At 34.5% G+C, this 26,829-nt stretch overlaps 3 protein-coding genes across 5 annotated transcripts in view; 2 read left to right on the plus strand and 1 right to left on the minus strand.

The window, feature by feature from the left end:
- Positions 1-1,129: 1,129 nt before the first annotated feature.
- On the plus strand, positions 1,130-12,562 carry mfsd8 (major facilitator superfamily domain containing 8). The gene is made up of 12 exons (XM_073828072.1): positions 1,130-1,458; positions 1,801-1,874; positions 2,239-2,282; positions 3,842-4,082; positions 5,421-5,534; positions 5,680-5,824; positions 5,963-6,021; positions 6,126-6,234; positions 6,320-6,454; positions 7,921-8,024; positions 11,521-11,747; positions 11,872-12,562. The coding sequence occupies exons 1-12, from the start codon at positions 1,403-1,405 to the stop codon at positions 12,076-12,078; spliced, it is 1,515 nt and encodes a 504-aa protein (XP_073684173.1). The 5' UTR covers positions 1,130-1,402; the 3' UTR covers positions 12,079-12,562.
- A 139-nt stretch (positions 12,563-12,701) lies between these two features.
- The window catches only part of zcchc4 (zinc finger, CCHC domain containing 4), a 34,711-nt gene continuing 20,583 nt past the window's right edge, over positions 12,702-26,829 (minus strand). For 2 of the 3 annotated variants that reach the window (XM_073828075.1, XM_073828073.1), the window contains exons 4-13: positions 26,083-26,361; positions 25,828-25,908; positions 18,239-18,311; positions 18,013-18,160; positions 16,524-16,624; positions 15,516-15,637; positions 14,409-14,484; positions 13,801-13,852; positions 13,574-13,706; positions 12,702-13,286 (exon numbers count right to left, since the gene is read on the minus strand). In XM_073828075.1, the coding sequence (XP_073684176.1) occupies positions 13,187-13,286; positions 13,574-13,706; positions 13,801-13,852; positions 14,409-14,484; positions 15,516-15,637; positions 16,524-16,624; positions 18,013-18,160; positions 18,239-18,311; positions 25,828-25,908; positions 26,083-26,361 (1,165 nt within the window). In that variant the 3' untranslated portion in view covers positions 12,702-13,186. The remainder of the gene's footprint in view (positions 13,287-13,573; positions 13,707-13,800; positions 13,853-14,408; positions 14,485-15,515; positions 15,638-16,523; positions 16,625-18,012; positions 18,161-18,238; positions 18,312-25,827; positions 25,909-26,082; positions 26,362-26,829) is intronic. The other variant, XM_073828074.1, reaches the window with a different exon arrangement.
- Positions 18,341-25,863, plus strand: LOC141297647 (E3 ubiquitin-protein ligase TRIM62). Its single transcript, XM_073828076.1, has 7 exons — positions 18,341-18,646; positions 19,071-19,241; positions 20,821-20,910; positions 21,603-21,833; positions 21,936-21,955; positions 22,065-22,207; positions 24,003-25,863. Exons 2-7 carry the CDS (start codon positions 19,089-19,091, stop codon positions 24,593-24,595), a joined length of 1,230 nt encoding a protein of 409 aa, XP_073684177.1. The 5' UTR covers positions 18,341-18,646; positions 19,071-19,088; the 3' UTR covers positions 24,596-25,863.

The raw sequence follows: 26,829 nt of genomic DNA on the forward strand, positions 1-26,829 counted from the left end.
TATTCATACCCTTTTCTGGGACACTCGAAATTTAGCTCAGGAGCATAAACTGTGGCAAATTAATTTGAATGAGTGTGATTTAGAAAGGCACACAGCTCTCAGAAAAGGTCTAACAGCTGAAAATGCATATCAGAGCAAAAACCAAGTCCTGAGGTCAAGATAACTGCCTGTAGAGCTCAGTGACAGACTTGCGTTAAGACAATGATCTAGGGAAGAGTTCAGAAAAAAATCTGCTGCATTGAAGGTTCACAGAAGCATGTAGCCTCTATTATCCATAATGGAAGACGACTGGAACAACTAGGACTCTAGAAAATGTCTGCCAGCCCCCATCCAAGCTGACAGAGCTTGAGAGGTGAAAAGGTGAGGCAAAGAATGGCAGATAATTGCCAAATGCAGATGTGCAAAGCTTGTCACATCATACCCAAAAAGACTTGAGGCTGTAAAGGTGCTTCAACTATGTACTGAGTTAAGGGTATGAATACTTATGCAATGTACTTATTTCAGTGTTTTATTTTTAATTAAATAAATAAATTTATTAATAAATTTGTAAAATTTGCAAATCTGTTTTTGCTTTGTCATTATTATGGTGTATGGAGTGTAAATTGATTTGGGGAAAAACTAATTTAAAGCAGTTTTAACAATGCAACCAAACAAAATGTGACAAAAATGAAGGGGTATGAATACTTTTGCAAGGCACTGTACAACGAATGAAATATATTTTCTTAAACTTTGCATTTTTATATCAATATATGAGATTATCCTGTTTAGCGGTTAATGAGATAGGTCAAAAGAAATCTAAAAATAATCAAAAAGCAGTCATTACCTAAATTTTGTAATGTAATGGATTGTTACTAACTACAAATTTGTCGTGTAGGCCTAATTTGTAATACACACACACACACACACACACACACACACACACACACACACACACACACACACACACACACACACACACACACACACACACACACACACACACACACACACACACACACGTTCCATTAATGTTGCTAATTTAAAAATACAAAAATATGAATAAAAAATTTGAAAACAAATGGTAAAGGGCTTTTATTTTGAAGTCTGGTCGTTGCGGTTGTTTTGTGTTTGTCACTGTTCACGTGTGACAACACTCAGATAGTTCAAGTTTACGCTGAATCGACAACACCTATGGACTTTAGACTGCGTTTGAAATAACGAATTACTCTTAACACTACTGTGCTTATAACAGCTAAAATGGGGATATTATACAACGGCCTTAATGCGACGAATATGTTGTGCAAGTCCAGACAGTTTTCCATCGGTTAACTTGATTTTGAAGAGCAAGTCAGTGTAAACAGCTGACCTGAATGAAATCAGTCTTGTCGTCGTTTCATATTCGAAAGCTGCTCACTCACTAATAATGTCAATTGTAGAGTCTGACGAAAACACTCCGCTTCTCAGAGGCGATATTACAAGGTAAGTTTTTGATAATTGCATTGTAATGACGGAGTCTGAACTCCAAAGTATTTGGCTCGAACACTCTAACAAATGTTGCCTGTGTGTTATGCCACAAGGGCATTTCTGTCACTAATGCACAACATGATGGAAAGTACAAAATAGATTATGTCAGTGTGAAAGTTGAGGCTCACTGGGGAGAGTGAAGATATGAATCTTTCATGAGCTTATGCCATAATACTCAATAACATGCATGATGCACGAAATCATTGTATTTAAACAGGCTTAAGTGTAAACAATTAAGAGCTAGGATTGTTATTTGTATATCCATGAATGCTAATAAATTGTATTTTCCTCTGTAAGTCATCGGGATGCTGACAGAAGCCGCTGGAGGTCCATCAGGGTTATGTACTTCACCATGTTCCTCAGCAGTGTTGGTAAGAAACATGTTTTTACTCAGATAAATTGATAAGTAGTGCAGATGTATAGTACTGTCGGTTCAATGAACATAGATGTATCCGTTCATTTTAGAGCTGAAAACCTGTTGTAACTTGCAAGATGTTTGTGCAATGTCAGGACACGCTGTTTAACTGTAAACTGTGCAATTAAATTCAACATTTTATGCTTTTGAACGTCATAAAAAACAGTAAAGGTGTAACAAGAAGGAATTTGCCTGTACATCTGTTGTAGTTACAATTATATTTTCCTAGTTCATAGATAAATGAATGTTAGTTGCATTGTTTATATAGTACATATTAAATGCGTGTAATATGTGTTAGTGATTGCAATGCTTTTTCTTAGGTTTTACGATTGTCATCACTTCCATATGGCCGTATCTGAAGAAAGTAAGTGTATTTGCATTTACACACTCTGTGTTACATTTTGTATTCGGGCTATGCATTTTATAAGTTGGTAATCAAACCCATGGCCTTGTGTTTCTCGCAACGTGTTTGATTTACAGTAACAAAGTGTATTTTATACAGTTGAGATTTGAGTGTTCTTTAGTATGGCAGTTCTACAAATTATGTGCAAAGTGTGATTCAGTGAACTAAGCTTAATTTACAAACTGGAAGTGAAACAGAGAAGTAGTTATATGTGCCTTTCGTTTCTAAGAAAGTGTGCCCAAGATTCTTAAATGCTTCTACTGAAACCTGTTGATTTTTTAAATTCAATCATTTCCCCTGAGAAATTAAAATGTTCTCTAAAATCCATAGAGGTTTAAATTCTGTGATTGAACATATATAGGAACTGAGATCTGTTTTTGAATGTGTCCTTTGTGTAACCATGCAGAAGTGTGTGCAGTTAGAGTTATTCAGAGAGTTATTCAGTACACTAAACAATATATATGTTTTTTTTAAATTTTATTTAAAGGGATAAAAAAAAAAGAAAATTACCCCATGGTTTACTCATCCTCAAGCCATCCTAGGTGTATATGACTTTTTTCTTTCAGACGAATACAATCGGAGTTATATTAAACAATGTCCTGACTCTTCTAAGCTTTATAATGGCAGTGAATGGGCGTTGAGAAGTGTCCATCCATCATAAAAAGTACTCCACACAGCTCTAGGGGGTTAATAAATGTTTTCTGAAGCAAATGCTTTTTTGTAAAAAAAAAAAAAAAAAATCCATACTAAAACTCCATATCAAGCTCCGGTGAGAATATGTTAGTCCCACGAAAACCAAGTTTTGTTTACATTGAAGGAAAACCAGTCTCCTCTTGGCTTATATTGAAATCCTCTAACATTTTTCTTTACAAATCCTCATTTTGTACTTCTAATTTGTGACCAGTGTTTTGTTTTGCTGTCTCCACTGTGCTTCCTCGTTCACCTGCGTCCTATGTTACCCGCTGGAATGCCACTCTCATAAATGCGTGTTCGTCAATTAACAGAAGCTAGAGATTATAGTTTATAAAGTTTTAAATAGGATATTTTTCTTAAACACATCAATTTGCATCAGAAGGCCTTTATTAACCCTTTGGAGCCGTGTGGAGTACTTTTTATAATGGATGGATGCCCTTTATTGGACTTCAAAATCTCAACACCCATTCACAGCCATTATAAAGCTTGGAAGAGCCAGGACATTTTAAAAAATTTTAACAAAAAGTCATATACACCTAGAATGGCCTGAGGGTGAGTGAATCATGGGGGTAATTTTCCCTTTACTATCCCTTTAAATTTCTTTAAAAATAAGTTTATGTTCTGTTCAGTGGAGCACACGTTTTTTTCACGCTTGCATGGTTGACTGAAGGCATGAAAAACAGCCAACTGCAGTGCAAAACTGCAATGTTATATTCTGTACTGTTCACTCATCAATTTTTTTCACAGTTGCACAGTAAATTTTCAAGTTCTGTTAGTCCGTGACTGTCTTGTAAGTCAATCGATCATGCTCTGTTTGTCTTTTTTAGATTGATGGAAGTGCAGATGCCAGTTTCTTGGGATGGGTGGTTGCTGCATATAGTTTGGGTCAGATGGTGGCCTCACCCCTCTTTGGATTGTGGTCCAATCACAGGCCTCGGCGAGAGCCGCTAGTTTGCTCTATAGTCATCAATGTCTCAGCTAATATCTACTACGCCTATGTCTACCTACCTCACTCATACAACCAAATTCACATGCTTTTGGCTCGTACCTTTGTCGGCATTGGTGCAGGTAAACATTTACACACACATCCTTTTTTAGAGAAAGAAATAAATACTTTTATTTAGCAAGGATGCATTAAATTGATCAAAAGTGACAGTAAAGACGTATTGTTACAAAAATATATATTGTAAATAAATGCTGTTCTTTTGAGCTTTATATTCTTTGAAGAATCCTGTATCACGGTTTCCAGAAAAATAAATCAGCATATTAAAATGATTTCTGAAGGACCATGTGATATTAAAGACTGAAGTAATGGCTTCTGAAAATTCAGCGTTGACAACACAGGAATAAATTAGATTTTAAAATATATTTTAATAGAACAGTTATTTTACATTGTATTACTATTTTACAACATTACTGTTTTTGCTGTATTCTTGATCAAATAACTGCAGCCTTGGTGAGCATAAGCGACTTCTTTCAAAAAAAATGACGACTCCAAACCTTATACATTTTAAAGATACATGCTTTAAACAAGTACACTACCAGTCAAATGTGTTGAACAGTAAGATTTTTAATAGAATTTCTTCTGCTCACCAAGCCTGTATTTATTTGATCCAAAATACAGCAAAAGCAGTTTTATTGTGGAATATTTTTACTATTTAAAATGACTGCTTTTTATTAGAATATATTTTAAAATGTAATTTATTACTGTGATCACAGCTGATTTAAAAAGAAGGAAATTATGCTCATTAAGGCTGCATTTATTTGATAAAAAAACAGAAATGTGCAGAATTTATATGTGAATATACTTTAAATTAATTTATTCCAGTGATTACAGTGTCACATGATCCTTCAGAAATCATTCTAATATGCTGATTTGCTGTTTAAAAAACTTATTTTTATTATTATCAATATTTAAAACAGTTACTTTCATTTAGCAAGGATGATGATAAAGACATTTATAATGTTACAAAAGATTTCAATTTCAGATAAATGCTGTTCTTCTGAAGTTTCTATTCATCAAAGAAAAAAATGAATGTTTTTTGAGCAGCAAATCAGAATATTAGAAGGATTTCTGAAGGATCATGTGACTGGAGTAATGATGCAAAAAATTCAGCTTTGAAATCAGAAAAAATTTGATTTTAAAAAGTATTCAAATAGAAACGATGTTTTAAATAGTAAAAATATTTCAAAGTTTGACTGTATTTGCTGTACTTGGGATCAAATAAATGCACTTCTTTAAAAAAAAAAACGTTTGACTGGTAGTGTAAATACTACTATGATTAGCAATCCAATGATTTAAAAACTATTTTATTTATTCATTTAATGATTATTTTAGCAGCTATTATCAACCACAAAGTAAAGTACTTTATTTGCATTGTTACAGTTTTTTACCCTGTCCTGTAGGTAATGTAGCAGTTGTGAGGTCTTATGTGGCTGGTGCCACTTCCTTGAAGGAGAGAACCAGTGCAATGGCTAACATGAGCGCCTGTCAGGCTCTTGGCTTCATACTTGGCCCAGGTTTGTATAAAGGCAATCCTGGCACATTTAAAGTGAACCTGGTCTGTAAGAACAGTAATTGTTCCAAACCTAGTTTGATAGTCTTCTTTTATCATTTAATAGCTATCATTAACCCTAGAAGATGTTGATTGTGTTCATTTCTCAGCCCTGCAGGCTGCTTTGTCATTCATTGGAGAAACTGGCGTCACTGTGAATGTCATCCAGCTTCAGGTTAATATGTACACTGCTCCAGCGCTGTTGGCAGCCTGCTTCGGGATCATTAACATTCTGCTGGTTATATTAGTTTTGAGGTAATGTAACCTCAGTATTTTATAGCATTTAGGACCCAAACAACAGTGTTTTATTTCAGGTCTGACCTAAAGCTTACATTATTTGACTGTACTTGAATAAATCAATGCATAGAATTAAAAATGTTTTACATTATTTAGGGAGCACTGTGTGGATGACCATGGACAGCATATCCACGCAATTAACTACACCCAAGAAGGTTAAGATATTTCTGTTTTAAATACTGTAGCAGTGTACTCTTTTATAATAATTCATGTAATAATTCAGATTATTTTACACAGTGCTTTGTCTTTTTGTTTTTAGAGCGAGTGGATGTGGCTCCTGAGGTGGCAGGTGATATTGACCAGATCGCAGTGTTCACATCTAATGTCCTTTTCTTCGTTATTCTCTTTATTTTTGCTGTGTTTGAAACGTAAGTGGTGACACTTTAATCTAGACTAATTTTTGATAGTTTATATAATCAGATTATATTTATGATCATTTTTTTCCTTATACAGTATATCTACTCCTCTATCAATGGACATGTTTTCTTGGACAAGAAAAGAAGCCGTTTTGTACAACGGTATCATATTGGCCGCCATTGGCTTTGAGTCCATCCTCGTCTTCCTGGTGGTAAAAGTGGTCTCAGCAAGGTAAATAAAAAAAATGGTTTTGTAAGATTTGTAATTTTATTTAGATTTGTTGGTCCCACTTTACATTAGGTGGCCTTAACTACTATGTACTTATGTTTAAATTAATCATTTGGTACAATTCACTTATTGTGTACATGTTTTTGAACAGTAAGATTTTTAATTTTTTTTAAGAAGTCTTTTTTGCTTAAAGAGGCGGCATTTATTTGAACCAAAAAATTACAGCAAAAACAGTAAAATTGTGAAATATTTTTACTATTTAAAATAACAGTTTTCTATTTAAAAATATATTAAAATGTAATTTATTCCTGTGATCAAAGCTAAATTTTCAGCATCATTACTTCAGTCTTCAGTGTGTCACGATCTTTCAGAAATTATTCTAATATGCTGATTTGCTGTTCGAGAAACATTTATTTTTTTATTATTATTATCAATATTTAAAGCAGTTGAGTACATTGAGATTTTTTGATGAATAGAAAGAGCCAAAGATCTTTTTGGAAGCATTTATCTGTAATAAAAAGCTTTTGTAACATTATACACTATATTCAAAAGCTTGGAGTCAGTATATATACCCATATTTTTTGGGGGAAAGAAATGATAGAAATTAATACTTTTATTTAGCAAGAATGCTTTAAATTGATCAAAAGTGATGATAAAGACATTTATAATGTTACAAAAGACATACATAATTCTTCTGAACTTTCTATTCATCAATGAAACCTGAAAAAATTCTACTCAGCTGTTTTCAACATACTAATAATAATAAATGAGTTTTGAGCAGCAAATCAGAATATTTGAAAGATTTCTGAAGGATCATGTGACTGGAGTAATGATGCTAAAAATTCAGCTTTGAAATCACAGGAATAAATTAGATTTTAAAATATATTCAAATAGAAAACAGTTATATTAAATAGTGGAAATATTTCAAATTTGTACTGTTTTTGCTGTACTTTGGATCAAATAAATGCAGGCTTGGTGAGCAGACATGACTTTAAAAAAAACATTAAAAATCTTACTGTTCAAAAACTTTTGACTGGTACTGTACTTGCATTTTAAAAATTCCTGCATGTAATTATTTCTGTAATTAAATTTATAGTTACACTTGACACATCCCCTATGTAAATACATACATGCAGTTAAGGCCACTTTATATAAAGTAGGACAGTTTTTTTTTCTGACAAGAATAGCTGTTTCTCAGTTGCATAATCTCATCTGTTTTAAACATTTTAAAGAACCTTGAACATTTAGACCTGCTTTTTTTTTTACTTCAGTACTTCTCATTGTGACTCTAGCCATAAAACCAGGTCATCTTAGGAAAACTTTGCATCAGTTGCATTTTTTTTCTGCTTCACCCAACACATATACGATGGATGTCAGAGGTTTTTAAACACATGACTTCCTCATTGCTCTAACAGGCTGAGTAATCAGATCTTAGATCAAATCAGTTCTATTTTGGTTGTTTTTTTCAGGGTAGGAGATCGGCCACTGCTCCTTGGAGGCTTGATTCTCATATTTGCAGGTTTCTTTATCTTGTTGCCATGGGGAAATCAATTTCCTAAAATACAGTGGACAGGTAAGGTATCCGATTAACTCAGCAAAGCTTGTTTCCAAATTATTTTATTATTAAAAATATATATATAGCAATATAAACTACTGTTGAAAAAAAAACCTTTTTATTAAAAATGAAAATTGTCTTTACTCATCTTCTGAACACAAATTAAGATATTTCATTTCATGAAATCCAAGAGCTTTCTGACCCTGCATAGACAGCAACGCAACTGACACGTTCAAGGCCCAGAAAGGCAGTAAGGGCATCATTAAAATAGTTCATGTGACATCAGAGGTTTAACCATAATGTTATGAAGCTTCTTTGAATATGGTAACCAGTTTCTACATGAATAACACTTAATATGACGATTTCTGCACTCATACAAACTAGTTTTTCAAGTCTATTGTATTTAATATTAATTGTAATCCTCTTACACATTTTACCAGCAGAATGATTGTGCCAGGTCATTAAAATAGTCCATGTGACATCAGTGGTTCAACTGTGATGTTATGAAGCTACGAGAATTAGTTTTGTGTGCAAAGAAAACAAAATTAACCACTTTATTCAACAATTTCTTCTTTTCCGTATCAGTATTCGACTCACATTCACAAGGATATATTTTAATGATGTCCTTACTGCTTTTCTGGGCCTTGAATGTTGTAGTTGCGTTGCTGTCTATGCAGGGTCAAAAAGTCACCTTTATTTATATAGCGTTTTTTTAACAATACAGGTTGTGTCAAAAAGCTCTCGGATTCACAAAAAATCTCTTAATTTGTGTTCCAAAGATAAACAAAGGTCTTACAGTAAACAATGACAGAATTTTCGTTTTTGGGTCAGAAGTGACAGTAAAGTAACACTTTATTTTATAGTGTCCTTGTTAATAAAGTGTATAAAATTAAAGTGTTTAAAAAAAAAAAAAAAAGTAAAGTGTAACCAAGATTTCCATTTTAATAAATACTCAATGTTTTTATATTTATGCTGGGTTTCTGCAAAAATATCAACCAACACAACTGTTTTCAACAGTAGCTGCGTTTCCATTATAGATTTGCGCAAAACTTTGGCGCTATTTTATAAAGGTGGATTAAAAAGTATTGCGAAATGACTGTTTCCATTAACCGATGTTCTATGACTGAAAAGTAATTTTTTTCTCTCGCGATAAGTCATGCCAACAGATTTTTGTGGGATTTTGGCTATATTTATTCGATTGTGACCTGTAAATGAATGAATGTTTTCATTGCTGTTTTGCAAAATATTCCTTTTTCGAAATGCCTGAACAACCACCTCATGTGTTTCCATTAGGCGTATTTTCAATTCGCAATTTCAGTTTGCGCAATGTAAAGGGTAATGAAAACACAGCTACTGATACAATGGTTTCTTGAGCACTAAATCAGCCTGGATCCAAGCTTTTAATAGCAAGGAAAGCCCCTTATTTAAAGGGGTCATCGGATGCAAAACTAACTTTTCCATGTTGTTTGAACATTAATGTGTGTTGGTAGTTTGTGTACACAAATGATAAAAATCCACCCAGTGGTATTTTTTAATCTTTAAATGTAATATCCCCTTTTTAAAACCAGGTCATTCTCAGCTTCTTGTCATTGTGACGGCACACAGTTGATTGACATGAGCGTCTTACCTTAGACCCGCCCTCACCGAGCTAAAACAGTCCGAATACGATCGCCATTGTGTCGACGATTAAGGTGTTCTGTTGTTGGATGTAATAATGAACAAAGCAGTAGTCATTTTCTCCCGACACCTGAGCTGCTGAAGACGCAGAGGATTAATGTTACTTTCGGTTTTAAAAGGAAAGCGCCGATCCCGATCTACATATGCGTCTATGTTCGTGTGAATCATCCGTGATGCGGCTTCACCCACAGCAGAAGTGAGTTTAAGGGTTTTTTATGCATCTTTGCAAACGGCCTTTCTTAATAATGTGCTTGTTGGCAAGTTTCGCCGATAAACGCAGCTAAAGTAAACATTACACCTCTTAATCCCACATCAGAGAGGGGCGGGGCTCATTTGCATTTAAAGGGGCCATGCAATAAAATGAGCTGATATTTTGCAGAGCTGATTTTGACAAGGTAAAGGGGTGTTTTTTTTACACTAGTATTGAGAATTTGGTAACACTTTCTATGAAGCCCGTATTTATAATACATTATAATGGTATTCTTAAGGCATTATAATGAATGCATAATGCATTATAAAAAATATTATAATATGTTATATCATCTCATGAGTATTCATAAGAACAGTTTTAATGTATTATAGTTTGTACTTTTTTGTGGTTATAGCTTTTAAGAGAATGATTACCTCCTCATAGTTATAACATATTATAAGTCTCATATCTTGCCATGTTTCTCATGTCACTTTACTTAAAGCATACAAAGACCACTTATAATTAATTATAATAATATTCCCAAAGAACCCTAAGATCAGGTATCAGTTTAGAAATGTGTAATATGAACAGTTTGATGATTTTGATGGTACCCTTCAGACAGCTTTTGATAAGTAACTCTTATTTTTGATAAGTCAACTAGCAGTAATTATTATTATGCTGAATATATGCTAACACTAAATTTCGATGTTTCCCCAAAAGACAAACTATTATGTTATATTATAGGTAACTCTGCAAGTACATGAACATTCTATCTAGCCCAACCATAACCTAAGTCTACTAATACTCTAAGGAGTGTTAGTTGACATGTAGTTAGAAAGTTTAAGCTTATAGTCAATAGACTTACGGGACCATCAAAATAAAACGTAATATAATGTAAAAAATAAATGTAATATGATATATTCCATTATAAATTAAAAAGATTTAATATGCCGTTCATTGTGTGTTATAAATTATCATAATCTTAAAAGTTATAACCTCAAATACTCAAGTATTATAATGTATTACAATTGTTGTTATGATTATTCATGAGATGGTATAACATATTATAAGGTTTCTTATAATGCATTATGCATTTATTATAATGCCTTAGAAATACCCTTATAATGTGTTATAAATAGGGGCTTCATAGAAAGTGTTACCGAGAATTTTAACCAAAGTATATTACAGAGTTTTTTTATTAAGACCCTAAAGATTCATATGAACTTGTGGAAAATGGGCATCCGATGACCCCTTTAAAGAATGATCATGTTACTTTTAAGCACGCCAAGTGAGCTGTAAATGCGGAAAAGCTGTTTCCATTGCAGTTTTGCTAAATATTTATTTTTCAAATTGCCTGAAAAACCAACTCATGCGAGTGTAAAAACATTGTAGCTATATATCAATTTTTTTGTGCAATTGACGTGTTTCAATTCGTGCAGTTTGAAGGGTAATGGAAACGCAGCTACTGAAGCCTGAAGTAATTCAGCTTTGCTATCTCACATATTTAAATAGAAAATGGTTATTTTAAATGGTAAAAGTATTACTGTATTTTTGATTAGATGAAAAACCAACCCCACACTTTTACATGCTAATGTACAGATGTGTATAAATGTGTGTATATTGAACAAATATTATCCCTATAAACAGACATTCAGAATAACACTATGCCAGCATTACAACTGGCACCCACCCCATCCTCAAACACTTCTCTGGAGCCCACCGGATGCCCGTCTGAACAGACCTGGTGCTTGTTTACCCCTGTGATTCATCTTGCACAGTACATTACCTCTGACATCCTGATCGGAGTGGGCTACCCGACGTGCAACGTAATGTCTTACACTTTATACTCAAAGATACTAGGCCCCAAACCACAGGTAAAAAGCTTTGAAAATATCAAATCTCAAATAGAAATCACACAATGACGATAAAGCTAATGCTATTTATTCTCTTCCCCAATTGTGTGTGTGTGTGTGTGTGTGTGTGTGTGTGTGAACTCAGGGGGTTTACATGGGCTGGCTGACAGCATCAGGAAGTGGTGCGCGGACCCTAGGGCCTGTGTTTGTCTCTCACGTCTACACCCTCCTGGGACCCCGATGGGCCTTCAGTGTCATATGCGGCATAGTACTAGCTGCAGTCGTTCTCCTCAGTGCTATGTACAAACGACTCGTCGCCTTCTCCGTACGACATGGAAGGATAGAAGAATGATGACTGACAGGTGCCTTCACCAACTACTAAACAACAGTTTAGAGAAATGGGCCTGACTAAGAGATGGAAAACACTGTAAATGTTATCATATGGACAATTGTGGAGGTTTTCTAGCATAATGATTCTGAAGTGGCTTAAGCTGTTGTAAATATCTAATTTCTTCTGTTTGTTGAACTACTATTTCCCTTTTTACCTAAACTGTGAATTTAACCACTATTGGAGCAGCATGACATGGATTGACACCATATAAAAGCTAACAGTAGCAGACTCTAAAGAGAACCACTTGAACCGCAGTATTATAAATGTTTGGTAGCTCAATGGGTAATGAAGCATCGTGGATTATGAGGCTTAGGTTTTGCGCGGTTGTTTAACACTTGGTTTTAAAAATCTATTTTAATAACTTGAATTTCTGGCATTGTAAAGCATTAACAAATGTGTCAGGTGATTTATTTAAATCTGCACTGATGAAACAGGCTTGAAGACAGTGTTGGAGTTTCTTTTTTATTAACACTAAGCTTAAAATGTACACTAGATGCTGAGCATCAATTGACTTTGGTTGAATCTAAAATCACTGGAGATTCTCAACTACAATTGATACTAAATTTTAATTCAAGCCAAGTGTGTTTTTGTTTGTCTTAAAGCACATAAATGATAAAGCACAATAGTTCTTGAAAACTGGCAATAAATTGTTCCTTTGTTTTTAAAAACATGAAGTATGGCATGCTTTCCACAGCATCTGTTTATTTAACGATACATCTGTTTGTCATTTTTGCAAAATGACATTCAGTTCCACTAATACAGTAGGTTTTTTCTACAGATCGTCATTGTTTGGGCCACATAACCTGGAACAAAGCTTCTTTGAAATGTTACCCCAGACTGTGAATGAGGTTTGTGTCCAATGTACAGACAAAGTTGTAGTGTAGGACAAGCTTGTGAAAAAACAGGATGCAAAAAGAACTCTGGCTGTACATACACAACGACCTTCTTGTATAGATGTAAGTTTAACACCAGTTAGTTGTTTCACACTTTGTGATCTTACTGGTGGTGATTATGATGCAATTTTCAGCAGCCACAAAGCCATCGTTCCTGCACTGCCCTGTAAGCGAGATCATGTAGCTGTTTTTTTCTTCTTGTTCTTAGTTTTGGACTTGCCAGCAATGTGTTTCAACAGGCCTGGAGTGCCACGGCCACCTGGCACAATCATTCTGCTGGTAAAACATGTAGGAGAATTACAATTAATATTACATAAACTTAAAAAAACAGTTTGCATTAGTGCAGAAATCATCATATTAAGTGTAATTCATGTCGAAACCTGTTCAAAGTAGATCATAAAATTAAGGTTGAACCATTGATGTTACTTAAACGTAAAGCTCTTGGATTACATCAAAAATATTTTAATTTGTGTTCAGAAGATGAATGAATGTCTTACAGGTTTGGAACAACATTAGGGTAAGTAATTAATGACTGATTACCAATAACCCTGGTTTGTACTCACCCTTTATTGTGTTTCTTAGGACAGGCTCTAAGTTTGTGTTTGTGGCTGCCACAGTTGAAACAGCCAGTTTGGCTCCGACCACAAGGGTGATCAGGGAGAGCACAGTGACCACATGAGGAACAATGACGCCACGCTGGAAAGAGAATAAGAGCAGAAAGAAAGTGGTAAGAGAGCAACATGTAATCACATTAGGAAACATCAGTTTAAATGAATTCAAATTTACTTACAAGGCTTCACACACCGCCCACATTTGTCACAGTGCTTCCATTCTCGCCCATCCTGTGACATAAATAAGGAAATGTCAGTTAAAGGGTTAGTTTGCCCAAAGATATACATTCTGTTATAAATGATTGACACCCAAACCCGTAAGACCTTCGTTCATCTTGACAAATGTTTTTGATGAAATCTGTGAGCTTTCTGACCTTGCATAGACCGCAACGAGGGCCAGAAAAGTAGTAAGGGCATTGATAAAATAGTCCATGTGACATCAGTGGTTCAACCATAATGTTATGAAGCTATGAGAATCCTTTTTTGTGCAAAGAAAACAATAACTTTATTCAACAACTTCTGTGTCACATGGATTATTTTAATAATGTCCTTACTACCTTTCTGGGCCTTGTACATGTCGGTTGCATTCAGTTGCTGTTTATGCAGGGTCAGAAAGCTCTTGAATTTCATCAAAAATACCTTAATTTGTGTTCTGAAGATGCACGAAGGTCTTACGGGTTTGGAACGACATGAGGGTGAGTAATTAATGACAGAATTCTCATTTTTTGGTGAGCTATCCCTTTAATCTACTCCTATTCCATACACTAACTGAGACATCAGCATTTACCTTTGATGGGCACTTGTCACACTTTGGACAGTGTTTGTTTCCTGCTGACACATACCTCTCACAAACACTGCAAAATCTGAGAAGGATTGAAAAATATTAGTGGTAAATATTAAACCACCTCAAAACAGTTACCAGCATTTATAACAAATTACATTCCAAAATTAAACAATTAAGAGCATGTTTAAAGCATTAGTTCACTTCCAGAACAAACGTTTACAGGTAATTTACTTACCCCCTTGTCATTCAAGATGTTCATGTCTTTCTTTTTTCAGTCGTAAAGAAATTGTTTTATTTTTGAGGAAAACATTTTAGGAATTTTCTCCGTATAGTGGACTTCTATGGTGCCCTGAGTTTGAACTTCAAAAATGCAGTTTAAATGCAGCTTCAAACCATCCCAGCCGAGGAAGAAGGGTCTTATCTAGCAATATATATATATATATATATATATTTTTAATTACAATTTATATACTTTTATAAACCTCAAACACTCATCTTGTCTTGCTGTGCCCTGAACTCTGTTTCTTTTAGTTAGGGTATGCCAAAAAACTCTTCTTATTATCCTCAACTTCAAAAATCATTCTTAAAATCATCCTACATCACTGCAGAAGTACCGAGTTTTTTGACATACCCAAACTGTCTTAAACTGGAGAGTTCAGGCAGAGCAAGACAAGATGAGTGTTAGAGGTTAAAAAGTATAGAAATTGTAATACTAAAAAAACAAAACTGATTGTTTCGCTAGATAAGACCAGTCTTCCTCGACTGGGATCGTTTAAAGCCCTTTGAAGCTGCATTTAAACTGCATTTTGGAAGTTCAAACTCGTGGGCACCATAGAAGTCCACTATATGGAGAACATCCCTGAAATGTTTTCCTCAAGAAACATTATTTCTTTATGACTGATAAAAGAACGACATGAACATCTTGGATGACATGGGGGTAAGTAAATTAACGGTAAATTTTTGTTCTGGTAGTGAACTAATCCTTTAACTCTCAATACAATCAAAATGTACAAAAAAAGGTCTATTTTGATAGTCTTAGCTCATTTAGTTACTGTTTTAAAAATTATGCATTTTTAGACTTGCATTATGTATTATGTGATTTTTGTGCACCTGTAACCTTCATCCTCTGGTAGAATGATATCTTTGGGGCTCAGATTAGTGAAAAGTCGAACCGGTGACTGCTTACGGCCTGTCTTTCCGTGTTTATATAGAGGATGGTTATCATAATCAACCTGAGAATGAAGAATAACAATGGACTACTACACTCTGTACATTTTTTACATTTATTAAAGAAAACCCTGGGTATTATGACATGTATGGCTTAATATAATGCAAATGATGTCTTTTACTTAAGTATGTAGTAGAAAACCCATAAAAGATTTACTTATTTAAAGAAATCCTTGTCGTTTTATACATATTTTGGACTATGGGGGTGCCATTATGACGTGAAATTGTTGCACTCTGTGAGCTACTGGCGCTACCTGTTGCTATTTTCATAGCAACACAACTCTGAAAATAAAATACTGATACGATGACCACAGCTACTGAAAAAGCTTACAGGTGGCATTGGGTAAGTCCATTCCCCACAAGGAGTCTAAACGCCTGCAGAGAAACTCCTTCAGTGGCTGCGGTGTCATGAAAAGCGTCAGCTTGTTTACATCCTTCCAGGATGGCATCTAGCGTTTCTTGTCTCTGCCGTTTGTAAGCTCTTCTAGTAGCTGTGGTCTATTAAAAGCCTCAAAGACATCAGGGCTAAAGTGGAAAAAACAAAGATGTGGGTCTTTTGGAAGTTTTATTCGTCCACAGGCATATTCTAATTCTTTGCTCGGAAAGGAAGTAAAGACTTACATCACTTCTGTTGCCCTTCGACTAAAAATTACAACCAAAAGCTGCACAATGTGGCATTGTATCAGTATTGAATTTTTTTTTTAAAGTTTTGTTGCCATAAAAATAGCAACAGGTAGCGCCAGTAGCAGCCCTTGCACATCACAGAAGTCTTTCATGGGTTTTCAGCTACATATTTCAGTAAGAGACATCATTTACGTTTTATTAAGTCATTCAAGTCTTAATACCCGGGGTTTCCTTTAACATTTTTATAGCACAGTATTTCTATAATACCTGGTAATCCAGCATAGAGAAGGAGGGGAAACACTCAAGAATGCGGGACTCAAAGAAGTACGGGAAAATCCAGATCATTGGCATCTGAGCTGCATCGCTTACTAAAGATTAACAACATTTAAGAATGATAATGGATTGTTAATGAGAATTTTTTTTGATTGAAATTGAAATTTGACTGTATGACTATTTCTTCCATGGAACATAAAAGGAGAAATTCCAAGAAATTGTGCTGGTCTCGCCTTTCTTTGTAAGAGCAATGAATGAGGGGGAACTGAGGGAAGTTTCAAAAGGTACCATAAAAGTAACCTAAAAGTCATCCAAGTCATAGCTTTGTGTGAGATCAACCAACACAATTTTACTTGTATCTTCCACTGAAGAAATAAACCCAAACTGAGGGAAAAAATAATGGCTGAATTTTCATTTTTAGGTAAACTGAGCATTTAGTTTGTGGTTGCACAAGTACAGTTGAAGTCAAAAGTTTACATACATCTTGCAGAATATGTAAAATTTTAATTATTTAACCAAAATAAGAGGGATCATACAACATGAATGTTATTTTTTATTTAGTACTGACCTAAATAAGATATTTCAAATAAGAGACGTTTACATATAGTCCACAAGAGAAAATAATAGTTGAATTTATAAAAAATGACCCCATTCATAAGTTTACATACACTTGATTCTTAATATTGTTGTTACCTGAATGAGCCACAGCTGTTTTTTTGTTTGGTGATAGTTGTTCATGAGTCCTGAACAGTTAAACTGCCCACTGTTGTTCAGAAAAGTCCTTCAGTTCCCACAAATTCTTTTTTTTTTTTATTTTTTTTTTTTTTACATTTTTGTGTATTTGAACCCTTTCCAACAATGACTGTATGATTTTGAGATGCATCTTTTCACACTGAGAACAACTGAGGGACTCATATGCAACGATTACAGAAGGTTCAAATGCTCAGTGATGCTCCAGAAGAAAACGCAATGCATTAATAGCCAGGGGGATGAAAACTTTTAGAATTTGAAGATCAGGGTAAATGTAACTTATTTTGTCTTCTGGAAAAACATGCAAGTATATTTTGTAGCTTCTGAAGGGCAATACTAAATAAAAAAAAATCATATTTAGACAAAATAAGAAAAATGTACATATCTTAATCTTAATGCTTTGCATTTCCTGAAGCATCAAGAGTCCCTCAGTGCGAAAAGATCTCAAAATCATAGTCATTGATGGAAAGGGTTCAAATACACAAAAATGCTGAAAAACCAAAGAATTAGTGGGAACTGAAAGAATTTTTATAGATTTTCTTGTGGACTATATGTAAATGTCTTTTATGTGAAATATCTTAAAAAAAAATAACTTGCATTTTGTATGATCTCTCCTATTTTGGTAAAATAATTAACATTTTGCAGATTCTGCAAGGTGTATGTAAACTTTTGACTTCAATTGTATATGTTGTTGCAAAAGAAAAAAATTAGTAATGCATGCTGCTCCTCATACCTTTATTAAGATCTTTCCAGGTGATTGACATCTGAGAGAAACTGTTGGCGAGTGGCTTCACTAGGCCTCCGAATGGGGGGTCTGTTACCATGGCTACCTTGGCTCCTCCCTCCTCACGCAGAAAGCCTTGAAAAAACGCAACCGCTTCCTGTACAACAGCGTATCGTGACTTATCAGAATGTACCACAGTGACCACATTTGACGTCAAAGGAGAGTTGTTTTTTACCTCATCATCAAAAAAGTGATGATTGAACATATTATAGCGGCAGAACTCATCCTGCCCATAAAACTGGCAGTACCTACGAGGGCAGAAAAACAAAGAGGTTGATGGTTGCAAAATGCACGTAATGCAAGTGTCAGCATGCATTTCAGCAGAGTTAAATTAAAAAAAAAAACACATTTTTTTCGCTATTTCCAAACCCTGCAGGTCAACAAGTCTGGAACTGAGCAGACATAATCCTGTCAGTCATAAACACTGCAAAAGTGTGCACACACACGCATACATATGCAGCAGGCTTTGGCTTGTTAAAAGTGTCTGCACACCTTTTTCATCACATTCCACAGATGAACACAGAAGAGCTTGCAGGAGGACAACAATCACACACATTCACTAATTCTCTTATCAGTCTCTTAAGTAAGTCATTTTGGTTATTGGTTATTTTATTGCATATTTCATTTACAAAGAACACAACTATTTTACATTCTATATAACTTTTTAAAGCTAGAACTGTGTAACTTGAGAATGTGCCAATGTTAATACACAAGCTGTATGTGCAGGCTGCTCAAAAGTATGATTACGATTTAAATGTTCAGTTCCTTTCTTGCAACTTTTGGCATGCAGTGTATTCTACTAAAATACTTGCTGTGATGTTTTGTGCATTACCAAGAAGTTAGAAGGAACTCGTTTGCATGTCCTCTGAGAAAACCAGCTAATTTAGAACATTTTGTACTTTTTGTATTTCATGCATTAGATACTGTAACCATACATAATGACACAATTATAATCAATGAAAACTACTAATGTGATCATTATGTTTCTGCACATTAACTCCCATTAGCTCAGAGAACTTTGAGAAATGGCAGAGGAAGACTTTATGCCTTTATCAGAGCAAATCAGTTCCTTCTGTCGGGTTAGCGAGGCTCGAGCAGGGACACAGGTTACCCAGCCCTTTCCACGCTCTCCAAAACTGATCAGGAGAACTGGAGCTATCTCTCCAAAACCCTCAGAGGTAATGACAGGTCACCATAAGAATGTAGTAATGCCAGAAATATACTGTTGAAATATTGTTGAAGTTTAAACAAACAGTTGAATTCAAAAGTTTACATACACCTTGCAGAATCTGCAAAATGTAAATAATTTTACCAAAATAAAAGGGATCATACAAAATGCATGTTATTTTTTATTTAGTACTGACCTGAATAAAGATATTTCACATAAAAGACTTCACAAATAATACTTATTTTTGTTTCTTTAGTGATAGTTGTTCATGAATCCCTTATTGGTCCTGAACAGTTAAACTGCCTGCTGTTCTTCAGAAAAATCCTTCAGATCCCACAAATTCCTTGGTTTTCCAGCATTTCTGTGTATTTGAACCCTTTCCGACAGTGACTGTATGATTTTGAGATCCATCTTTTCACACTGCGGACAACTGAGGGACTCATATGCAACTATTACAGAAGGTTCAAACGTTCACTGATGCTCCAGAAGGAAACACGATGCATTAAGAGCCGGGGGTGAAAACTTTTGAACAGGAAGATGTGTAAATTTTCCCTATTTTGCCTTAATATAATATTTTCCCTTTTAGTACTGCCCTTCAGAAGCTACAGAAGATACTTGCATGTCTCCCAGAAGACAAAATATGTTAAACTTACCCTGATCTTCAAATTAAAAAAGTTTTCACCCCCTTGGCTCCTAATTCATCGTGTTTCCTTCTGAAGCATCAGTGAGTGTTTGAACCTTCTGTAATTATCCTCGGTGTCAAAAGATGGATCTCAAGACAAAACAGTCATTGTTGAAAAGGGTTCAAATACATAAAAATGCTGAAAAACCAAAGAATTTGTGGGACCTGAGGGATTTTTCTGAAGAACAGCAGGCAGTTGAACTGTTCAGGATAAATAAGTGACTCATGAACAACTATTACTTAAAAAAAAAAAAAAAAGCTGTAAATCATTCAGGTAACAACACAGTATTAATAATCAAGCGTAAACTTTTGAAAAGAGTAATTTTTATAAATTCAACTATTATTTTCTCTTGTGGACTATATGTATGTGAAATATCTTATTCAGGTCAGTAGTAAATAAAAAAAAAATAACATACATTTTGTATGATCCCTTTTATTTTGGTAAAATAATTCACATTTTGCAGATTCTGCAAGGTGTATGTAAACTTTTGACTTCACCTGAATGCTCACAGACTGCAACAATGAAAAAAATATTTTTAAGACTTGCATAAAAATTTGGGGTTTGTAAGACTTTTTAAATCTTACTTAAAAAAAAAGTATTACTTTTTTTTAGGTCTTATGCTCACCAAGGCATTTATTAGTGACAACAATTATAATGTGAAGAGTTATTACAGTTTAAAAGAACTGTTTTCTATTTTATTATATTTTAACATGTTTTTTTTTCTGTGATGTCAAAGCTGAATTTTCAGCAGCCATTACTTCAATCTTCCAAGTTGTATGATCCAGCATTCGTTTTTAATAACATGCAACTTGCTGAAAAAAATAAATAAAAATAAATAAATAATATTTGAGCGGTAGTGTGCATTAATTAATAAATAATTCAAAAACATAAAAATTGTGTAAACAGCTGCCAGTCTGGTTGGATGACTTGACGAAAGAGAGGAAAAGAACAGAGTCCCATCTGGAATCTATTAAAAAGCGGCAGGCAAACCTAAATGTAAGTGAAACCCTTCAAAACTGTTTGGGAGTTGATTTTATTTTTAAAAGTGATCTATATGACTGAGGTTGACGTGCAGGGCTTGGTGGCATCAGCCAGACAAGGAAGTTGATCAGAGGCAGGAAAGGTTCCTACATTATCTTTGGAATGTCTGCCTGAATGTGATAAAGCCTAAACTCTGCTGTAAATTACTAAGAATGTTAAAGGGCTAGTTTACTCAAAATAAAAATTCTGTCATTCATTTCTCACCCTCATGTTGTTCCAAGCCCGTAAGACTTGTAATTCATCTCAAGAACACAAATATAAGATATTTCTGATTAAATCTGACAGCTTTCTGACCCTGCATAGACAGCAACGCAACTGACATGTTCAAGGGCCAGAAAGGTAGTAAGGGCATCGTTAAAATAGTCCATGTAACATCAGTGGTTAAACCTGAATTTTATGAAGCTACGAGAATACTTTTTGACCGCAAAGAAAACAAAAATAATGACTTTATTCAACAATTTCTCATAGCTTCATAAAAATCAGGTTTAACCACTTGTGTCACATGGACTACTTTAACAATGTCTTTACTACCTTTCTGGGCCTTGAACGTGTCAGTTGCTTTGCTGTCTATGCTGTCTTATTTTCCTTTTTGTGTGAACTATTCCTTTAAACAACTAATGAATCTTACATCTGCTACTCTGCTGAAGACAAGTTCAGAGGCGATAAAACAGCAGGTACAGGAGTGCTTTGAAGAGCTACACATGGCTCTGCAAGAGGATGAGAAGGCTGTTCTGGACATGATAGAGCAAGACCGCCGGGAGACCAGCAGTAAACTAAACCGAATTCTTCAAGACTGGAATCAACACCTTGGTCTCCTGCACAAACACATCAGCGCTATCCAATCAGCTCAACAAAGCCCGGCAGAATCCATGAAGCAGGTAACCATCAAGGGTGAAACATGCATTTCATGTTGTTGTAATAATCTTGTTGACAAATGTAGGGATCACATATATTCTCTTCTGCATGTTCTCTGCTTTCAGCCATTTCCTGAGGATTTTACGTAAGGCCATGTTTTTCCATTTTATGAATAGAGGATTCATAAAAATAGAGGACATTTACAATTTACAATGAATGCCATAACTTTATAATTCCAATGTATCTTCAACTAGATTGACTAGCTGTCGAAAGAAACTGGACCCAGCTGAAGAGGAGATCAAAATGAATGAGGAAAGGATCCATAAGCTCATGAAGGTTCTTAGAAACATCTCAAAAGATCTGAAAGCCCAGCTACAACGAAAGAGCCTGCTGCTGGGTACAAAACACTAGCAGCCCCTAATATATAAATGTGACCCTGGACCACAAAACCAGTCTTAAGTCGCTGGGGTATATTTGTAGCAATAGCCAAAAATACATTGCATGGGTCAAAATTTTTGATTTTTCTTTTATGCCAAAAATCATTAAGAAATTAAGTAAAGTTCATGTTCCATGAAGATTTTTTGTAAAATTCCAACTGTAAACATATCAAAATGTAATTTTTGATTTGTAATATGCATTGTTAAGAACCTAATTTGGACAGCTTTAAAGGTGATTTTCTCAGTCTTTTTGATTTTTTTGCATCCTCAGATTTCTGATTTCAAACAGATGTATCTCGGCCAAATATTGTCCTATCCTAACAAACCATACATCAATAGAAAGCTTATTTATTGAGCTTTCATATGATGTATAAATCTGTTTATGTCAAAATTTAACCTTATGACTGGTTTTGTGGTCCAGGGTCACAAATATGTATAAATCAAGTTAATGCAAAATATATTCTCTCTCTCTGTGTGTCTGTCTCTTTTGCCACTCAAAATTTTGGGATCAGTAAGATTTTTTGTTTTTAAAGAAGACTTTCCTGCTCATCAAGGCTGCGTATATTTGATTAAAAATACAGAAAAAACAGTAACATTGTGAAAAATTATTTCAATTTAAAATATCAGTTTTCTATGTGAATATATTTTAAGATGTAATTTATTCCTGTGATGCATAACTGAATTCTCAGCATCATTACTTCAGTATTCAGTGTCACATGATCCTTAGTAATCATTCTAATATGCTGATTTATTATCATTGTTGGAAACATTTATGCTGCCTAATATTTTTTTGGAACTTGTGATAATTTTTTAGGATTCTTTGATAAATAAAACATTAAAAAAGAACAGCATTTATTTCAAATACAAGTCTTTTGTAACAATATACTCTACCGTTGGAAGTTTGGGTTTATTACATTTTTTCTTTCTTCGAAAAAAAGCATACTTTTATTCAGCAAGGATCTGTGGTAAAGTCTAATAAAGTAAAGGTAAAGACTAATATTGTTAGAACAAATGCTGTTTTGAATAAAGACTGTTCTTTTTAACTTTTTATTAATCAATGAATTCTGAAAAAAGTATCACAGATTCCAAAAAAATATTAAGCAACACAACTGTTTTCAACATTGATAAGTCGTCAGTATATTAATGATGTCTGAAGGATTGTGTGACACTGAAGACTGGAGTAACTGATGAAAATTCAGCTTTGTGTCACAGAAATAAATTCTATTTTAAAGTAATTTTAAACTTATTTTAAATTGCAATAAAATTGAATGACTTTTTTTTCCTGTATTTTTATTTATTTTCAAATAAACAAATAATTATTACAGTTTCCACTAAAATATCAAGCTGTTAATAATTAAAAAAAAAATCAGTAAATTAGAATGATTTCTGAAGATCATGTGACACTGAAAACTGGAGTAATGATGCTGAAAATGTAGCTTTGTCATCACAGGAATAAAATACATTTTAAAACGTATTTACATTTTTTAATTGTAATAATATTTCAATTGTTTTTTGTGTATTTTTAATCAAGTAAATGCAGCTTTTGTGAATTTAAGTGAGCTCTTACTGATCTCAAACTGCTGAACAGTAGTGCATACTCTAAAAAAAATTATATGTTCTTAACTTTTGGACTGTATTATATATTCTATATATCATACTAAATTGGAATGATTAGCTAATAGGCAACAAGAAAGGTTCAGAATGTGTTGTGAGTAAATCAGCCGTTTCTAATATTCTTGCATTTCATCTTGACAGACTCCTCTAATGTGGTGATTGACAAACAGACTTGTCACAAACAGATCAAGGTGACCTCAGAAGGACGGGGCCTGTGCTTTTCCTCAGAGGACCGCTCTGTTCCCAGTGACCCTCTGAGGTTTGATCAGCTCTACTGTGCTATGGGCTCCGTTGCTATTAAATCTGGGCAGCACTACTGGGAGGTAAATGTGCACTGCTGTCCATCATGGGCTGTGGGCGTGGCTTATGGCAGCCTACAGAGAAGGGGACGGGACAAAGGAGCCAAACTCGGACGAAACAGATGTTCATGGAGTCTTGAGTTTCAAGATGGGCGTCTTACGGCCTGGCACAATGATCGGCATGTGGCGCTACCAGTTACAGCAGCTCGGGCGGCACCAAACAAAGTAGGGGTGTTTGTAAAATATCAGAAGGGCCGTTTGGTGTTTTACGATGCTGAGACTATGAGAATGCTGCAGGAGTTTTCAGCAGTGCAAACGGCTGTGTTTGAAAGAGCACATCATCAGTTTACTGAGCCTCTCTACCCAGCCTTCCGCTTTTTTTCACCCAAAGAGAAAGGCCATTATCATATGGAAATATGTGATCACAGCCTTTAATTATTAATATTATTATTATTGAAAACAGTTGTGCTGCTTAAAATGTTCATCTCTGATAAAAATATTTAAATAAAGCCGAAATCTTTTGTAACATTTACTTAACGAGTCTTTGCTAAATAAATGTATATACAATTGAGGTCAGAGGTTTACATACACCTTGCATAATCTGCAAAATGTAAAATATTTTATCAAACTAAGAAATGTTATTTTGTATTTAGTACTGACCTGAATGCGATTCATAAAAGACGTTTACATATAGTCCACAAGAGAAAATAATAGTTGCATTTATAAAGATGACCCTGTTTAAAAGTTTACATACACTTGATTCTTAATACTGTGTTGTTATCTGAATGAACCACATGTTTCTTTTTGTTTAGTGATAGTTGTTCATGAGTCCCTAACAGTGAAACTCCTTCAGGTCTCACAAATTCTTTGGTTTTTCACCATTTTTGTGTATTTGAACCCTTTCCATCAATGACTATGATTTTGAGATCCATCTTTTCACACTGAGGACAACTGAGGAACTCATGCAACTATTACAGAAGGTTCAAACAGTCACTGATGCTTCAGAAGGAAACTTTTGAAACAGAATGAGAATGTGGGCCTATTTTGTATCATTAAGTATCATTTTTTTCCATTTAGTACTGCCCTTCAGAACCTACAGAAGATGCTTACATGTTTCCCAGAGAACAAAATCTGTGACCTTAACATTGAAAATTATTCAGAAAACATTCTAGTAAGGCATCAGTGTGAAAAGATGGATCTCAAAATCATACAATCATTGTTGGAAAGGGTTCAAATGCACAAAAATGCTGAAAAACTATGAATTTGTGGGACCTGAAGAATTTTTCTGAAGAACATCGGACAGTTTAACTGTTCAGGACAAACAAAGGACTCATAAACAAATATCTCTAAACAAAAAACAGCTGTGGATCATTCAGGTAACAGTATGAAGTATCAACTAAGAATAAAACTTTGAACAGGGTCATTTTTATAAATTCATCTATTATTTTCTCTTTTGGATTATATGTAAACATCTTTTGCGTAAAATATCTTATTCGGGTAAGTACTAAATAAAAAATAACATGCTTTTTGTATGATCCCTCTTATTTTGGTAAAAAATAATAACATTTTGCAGATTCTGCAAGGTGTATGTAAACTTTTGACTCCAGCTGTAACTGTGTGTGTATTTAACCTTGAATTTGCAAAAAATAATGTTGTATTGTGTTTACCTGTAATCAATATCCAGCAATAAACTCTTCACTTTAGGACTCTTGCCCTCCATATTCCGAAACTTAATCATCTCATGCAATCTGTGAAGGTATAAGAGAGAATCATTCAATTGCAAAGTTAAAATGTGGGGATATGTTATCGACTGTACATTACATTGGACATTTTGCCAGTTTTACTGACAGGAAACTGACTGCACACACTTTAAGATTTTTTTAAATCTACATATTTGTATAGCAGTAACTGCTCATACTTACCGCGGTGTCCCAACACAGAGAATTTTCTTGAAGCCTAACCCCAAGAGCATATCCAGGAGGAAATCACAGCTCCGGTCCGCAAACAGATATTGTGCATTACTCTTTTTGTTGTCTAGAGGACACAGCAGTAGACTGGGCTTTTTCAGTCGCTGCACTGTTACGTCCTCAAAAAGTGCCTTGTGTTTTGCATGATTTGCCCATTCTCCAGGAAGAATCAACAGCTGACAGTCCACACAGAACCTTTTCTGCTCCAGCGGGAGAGAAACAAACTCTCGAAATCTGTAAAAGAAACAAAAGTGCACATATAACATATTTGGTGGGTCATAGTATCTCAGGTACATTTTTTTTAGTCATTTCCTTTTCCCATAAACAGACATGCCAGTATCTTATAGAAGGTTTTCACGACACAGCACTGAACCGAACAAAACATGCATATTTCGCTAATTACTGCTGCTAAAAATTGTCAATTATTGTCATGTTTTGAGCTGTAATTATCAGTCAAACCAGGAAGAACATTAGGAGTACTATAGACAGCCAAAAGTTTTAACAAATTGTGGAGAAGAGTGCAAAAAACAGTTTGAGGAACAAAAGGCGTTTGTGGTTGGCCAAACTGAACCAGGATTTCCGGGGCAAGAATCTTGACGTGTTTGTTCTTAACAGTTCCAGTCAGATATATTATGCTAAAATCTTAATGAACACTGCTCGTACATGTGTTTACCACCTATTAACTTTAGTTTGTCAAAATAT

Source organism: Garra rufa, chromosome 22, assembly GCF_049309525.1.
Source record: "Garra rufa chromosome 22, GarRuf1.0, whole genome shotgun sequence".
NCBI classification, from domain to species: domain Eukaryota; kingdom Metazoa; phylum Chordata; class Actinopteri; order Cypriniformes; family Cyprinidae; genus Garra; species Garra rufa.

Coding starts and splice junctions, on each gene's coding strand:
- mfsd8 (XM_073828072.1), top strand. CDS start 1,403: ATGTCAATTGTAGAGTCTGACGAAAACACTCCGCTTCTCAGAGGCGAT. Junction 2,283..3,841: donor TATGGCCGTATCTGAAGAAA/GTAAGTGTATTT, acceptor TGTCTTTTTTAG/ATTGATGGAAGTGCAGATGC. Junction 4,083..5,420: donor CTTTGTCGGCATTGGTGCAG/GTAAACATTTAC, acceptor CCTGTCCTGTAG/GTAATGTAGCAGTTGTGAGG.
- LOC141297647 (XM_073828076.1), top strand. CDS start 19,089: ATGGCAGAGGAAGACTTTATGCCTTTATCAGAGCAAATCAGTTCCTTC. Junction 20,911..21,602: donor AGCGGCAGGCAAACCTAAAT/GTAAGTGAAACC, acceptor ACTCTGCTGAAG/ACAAGTTCAGAGGCGATAAA. Junction 22,208..24,002: donor ACGAAAGAGCCTGCTGCTGG/GTACAAAACACT, acceptor TCATCTTGACAG/ACTCCTCTAATGTGGTGATT.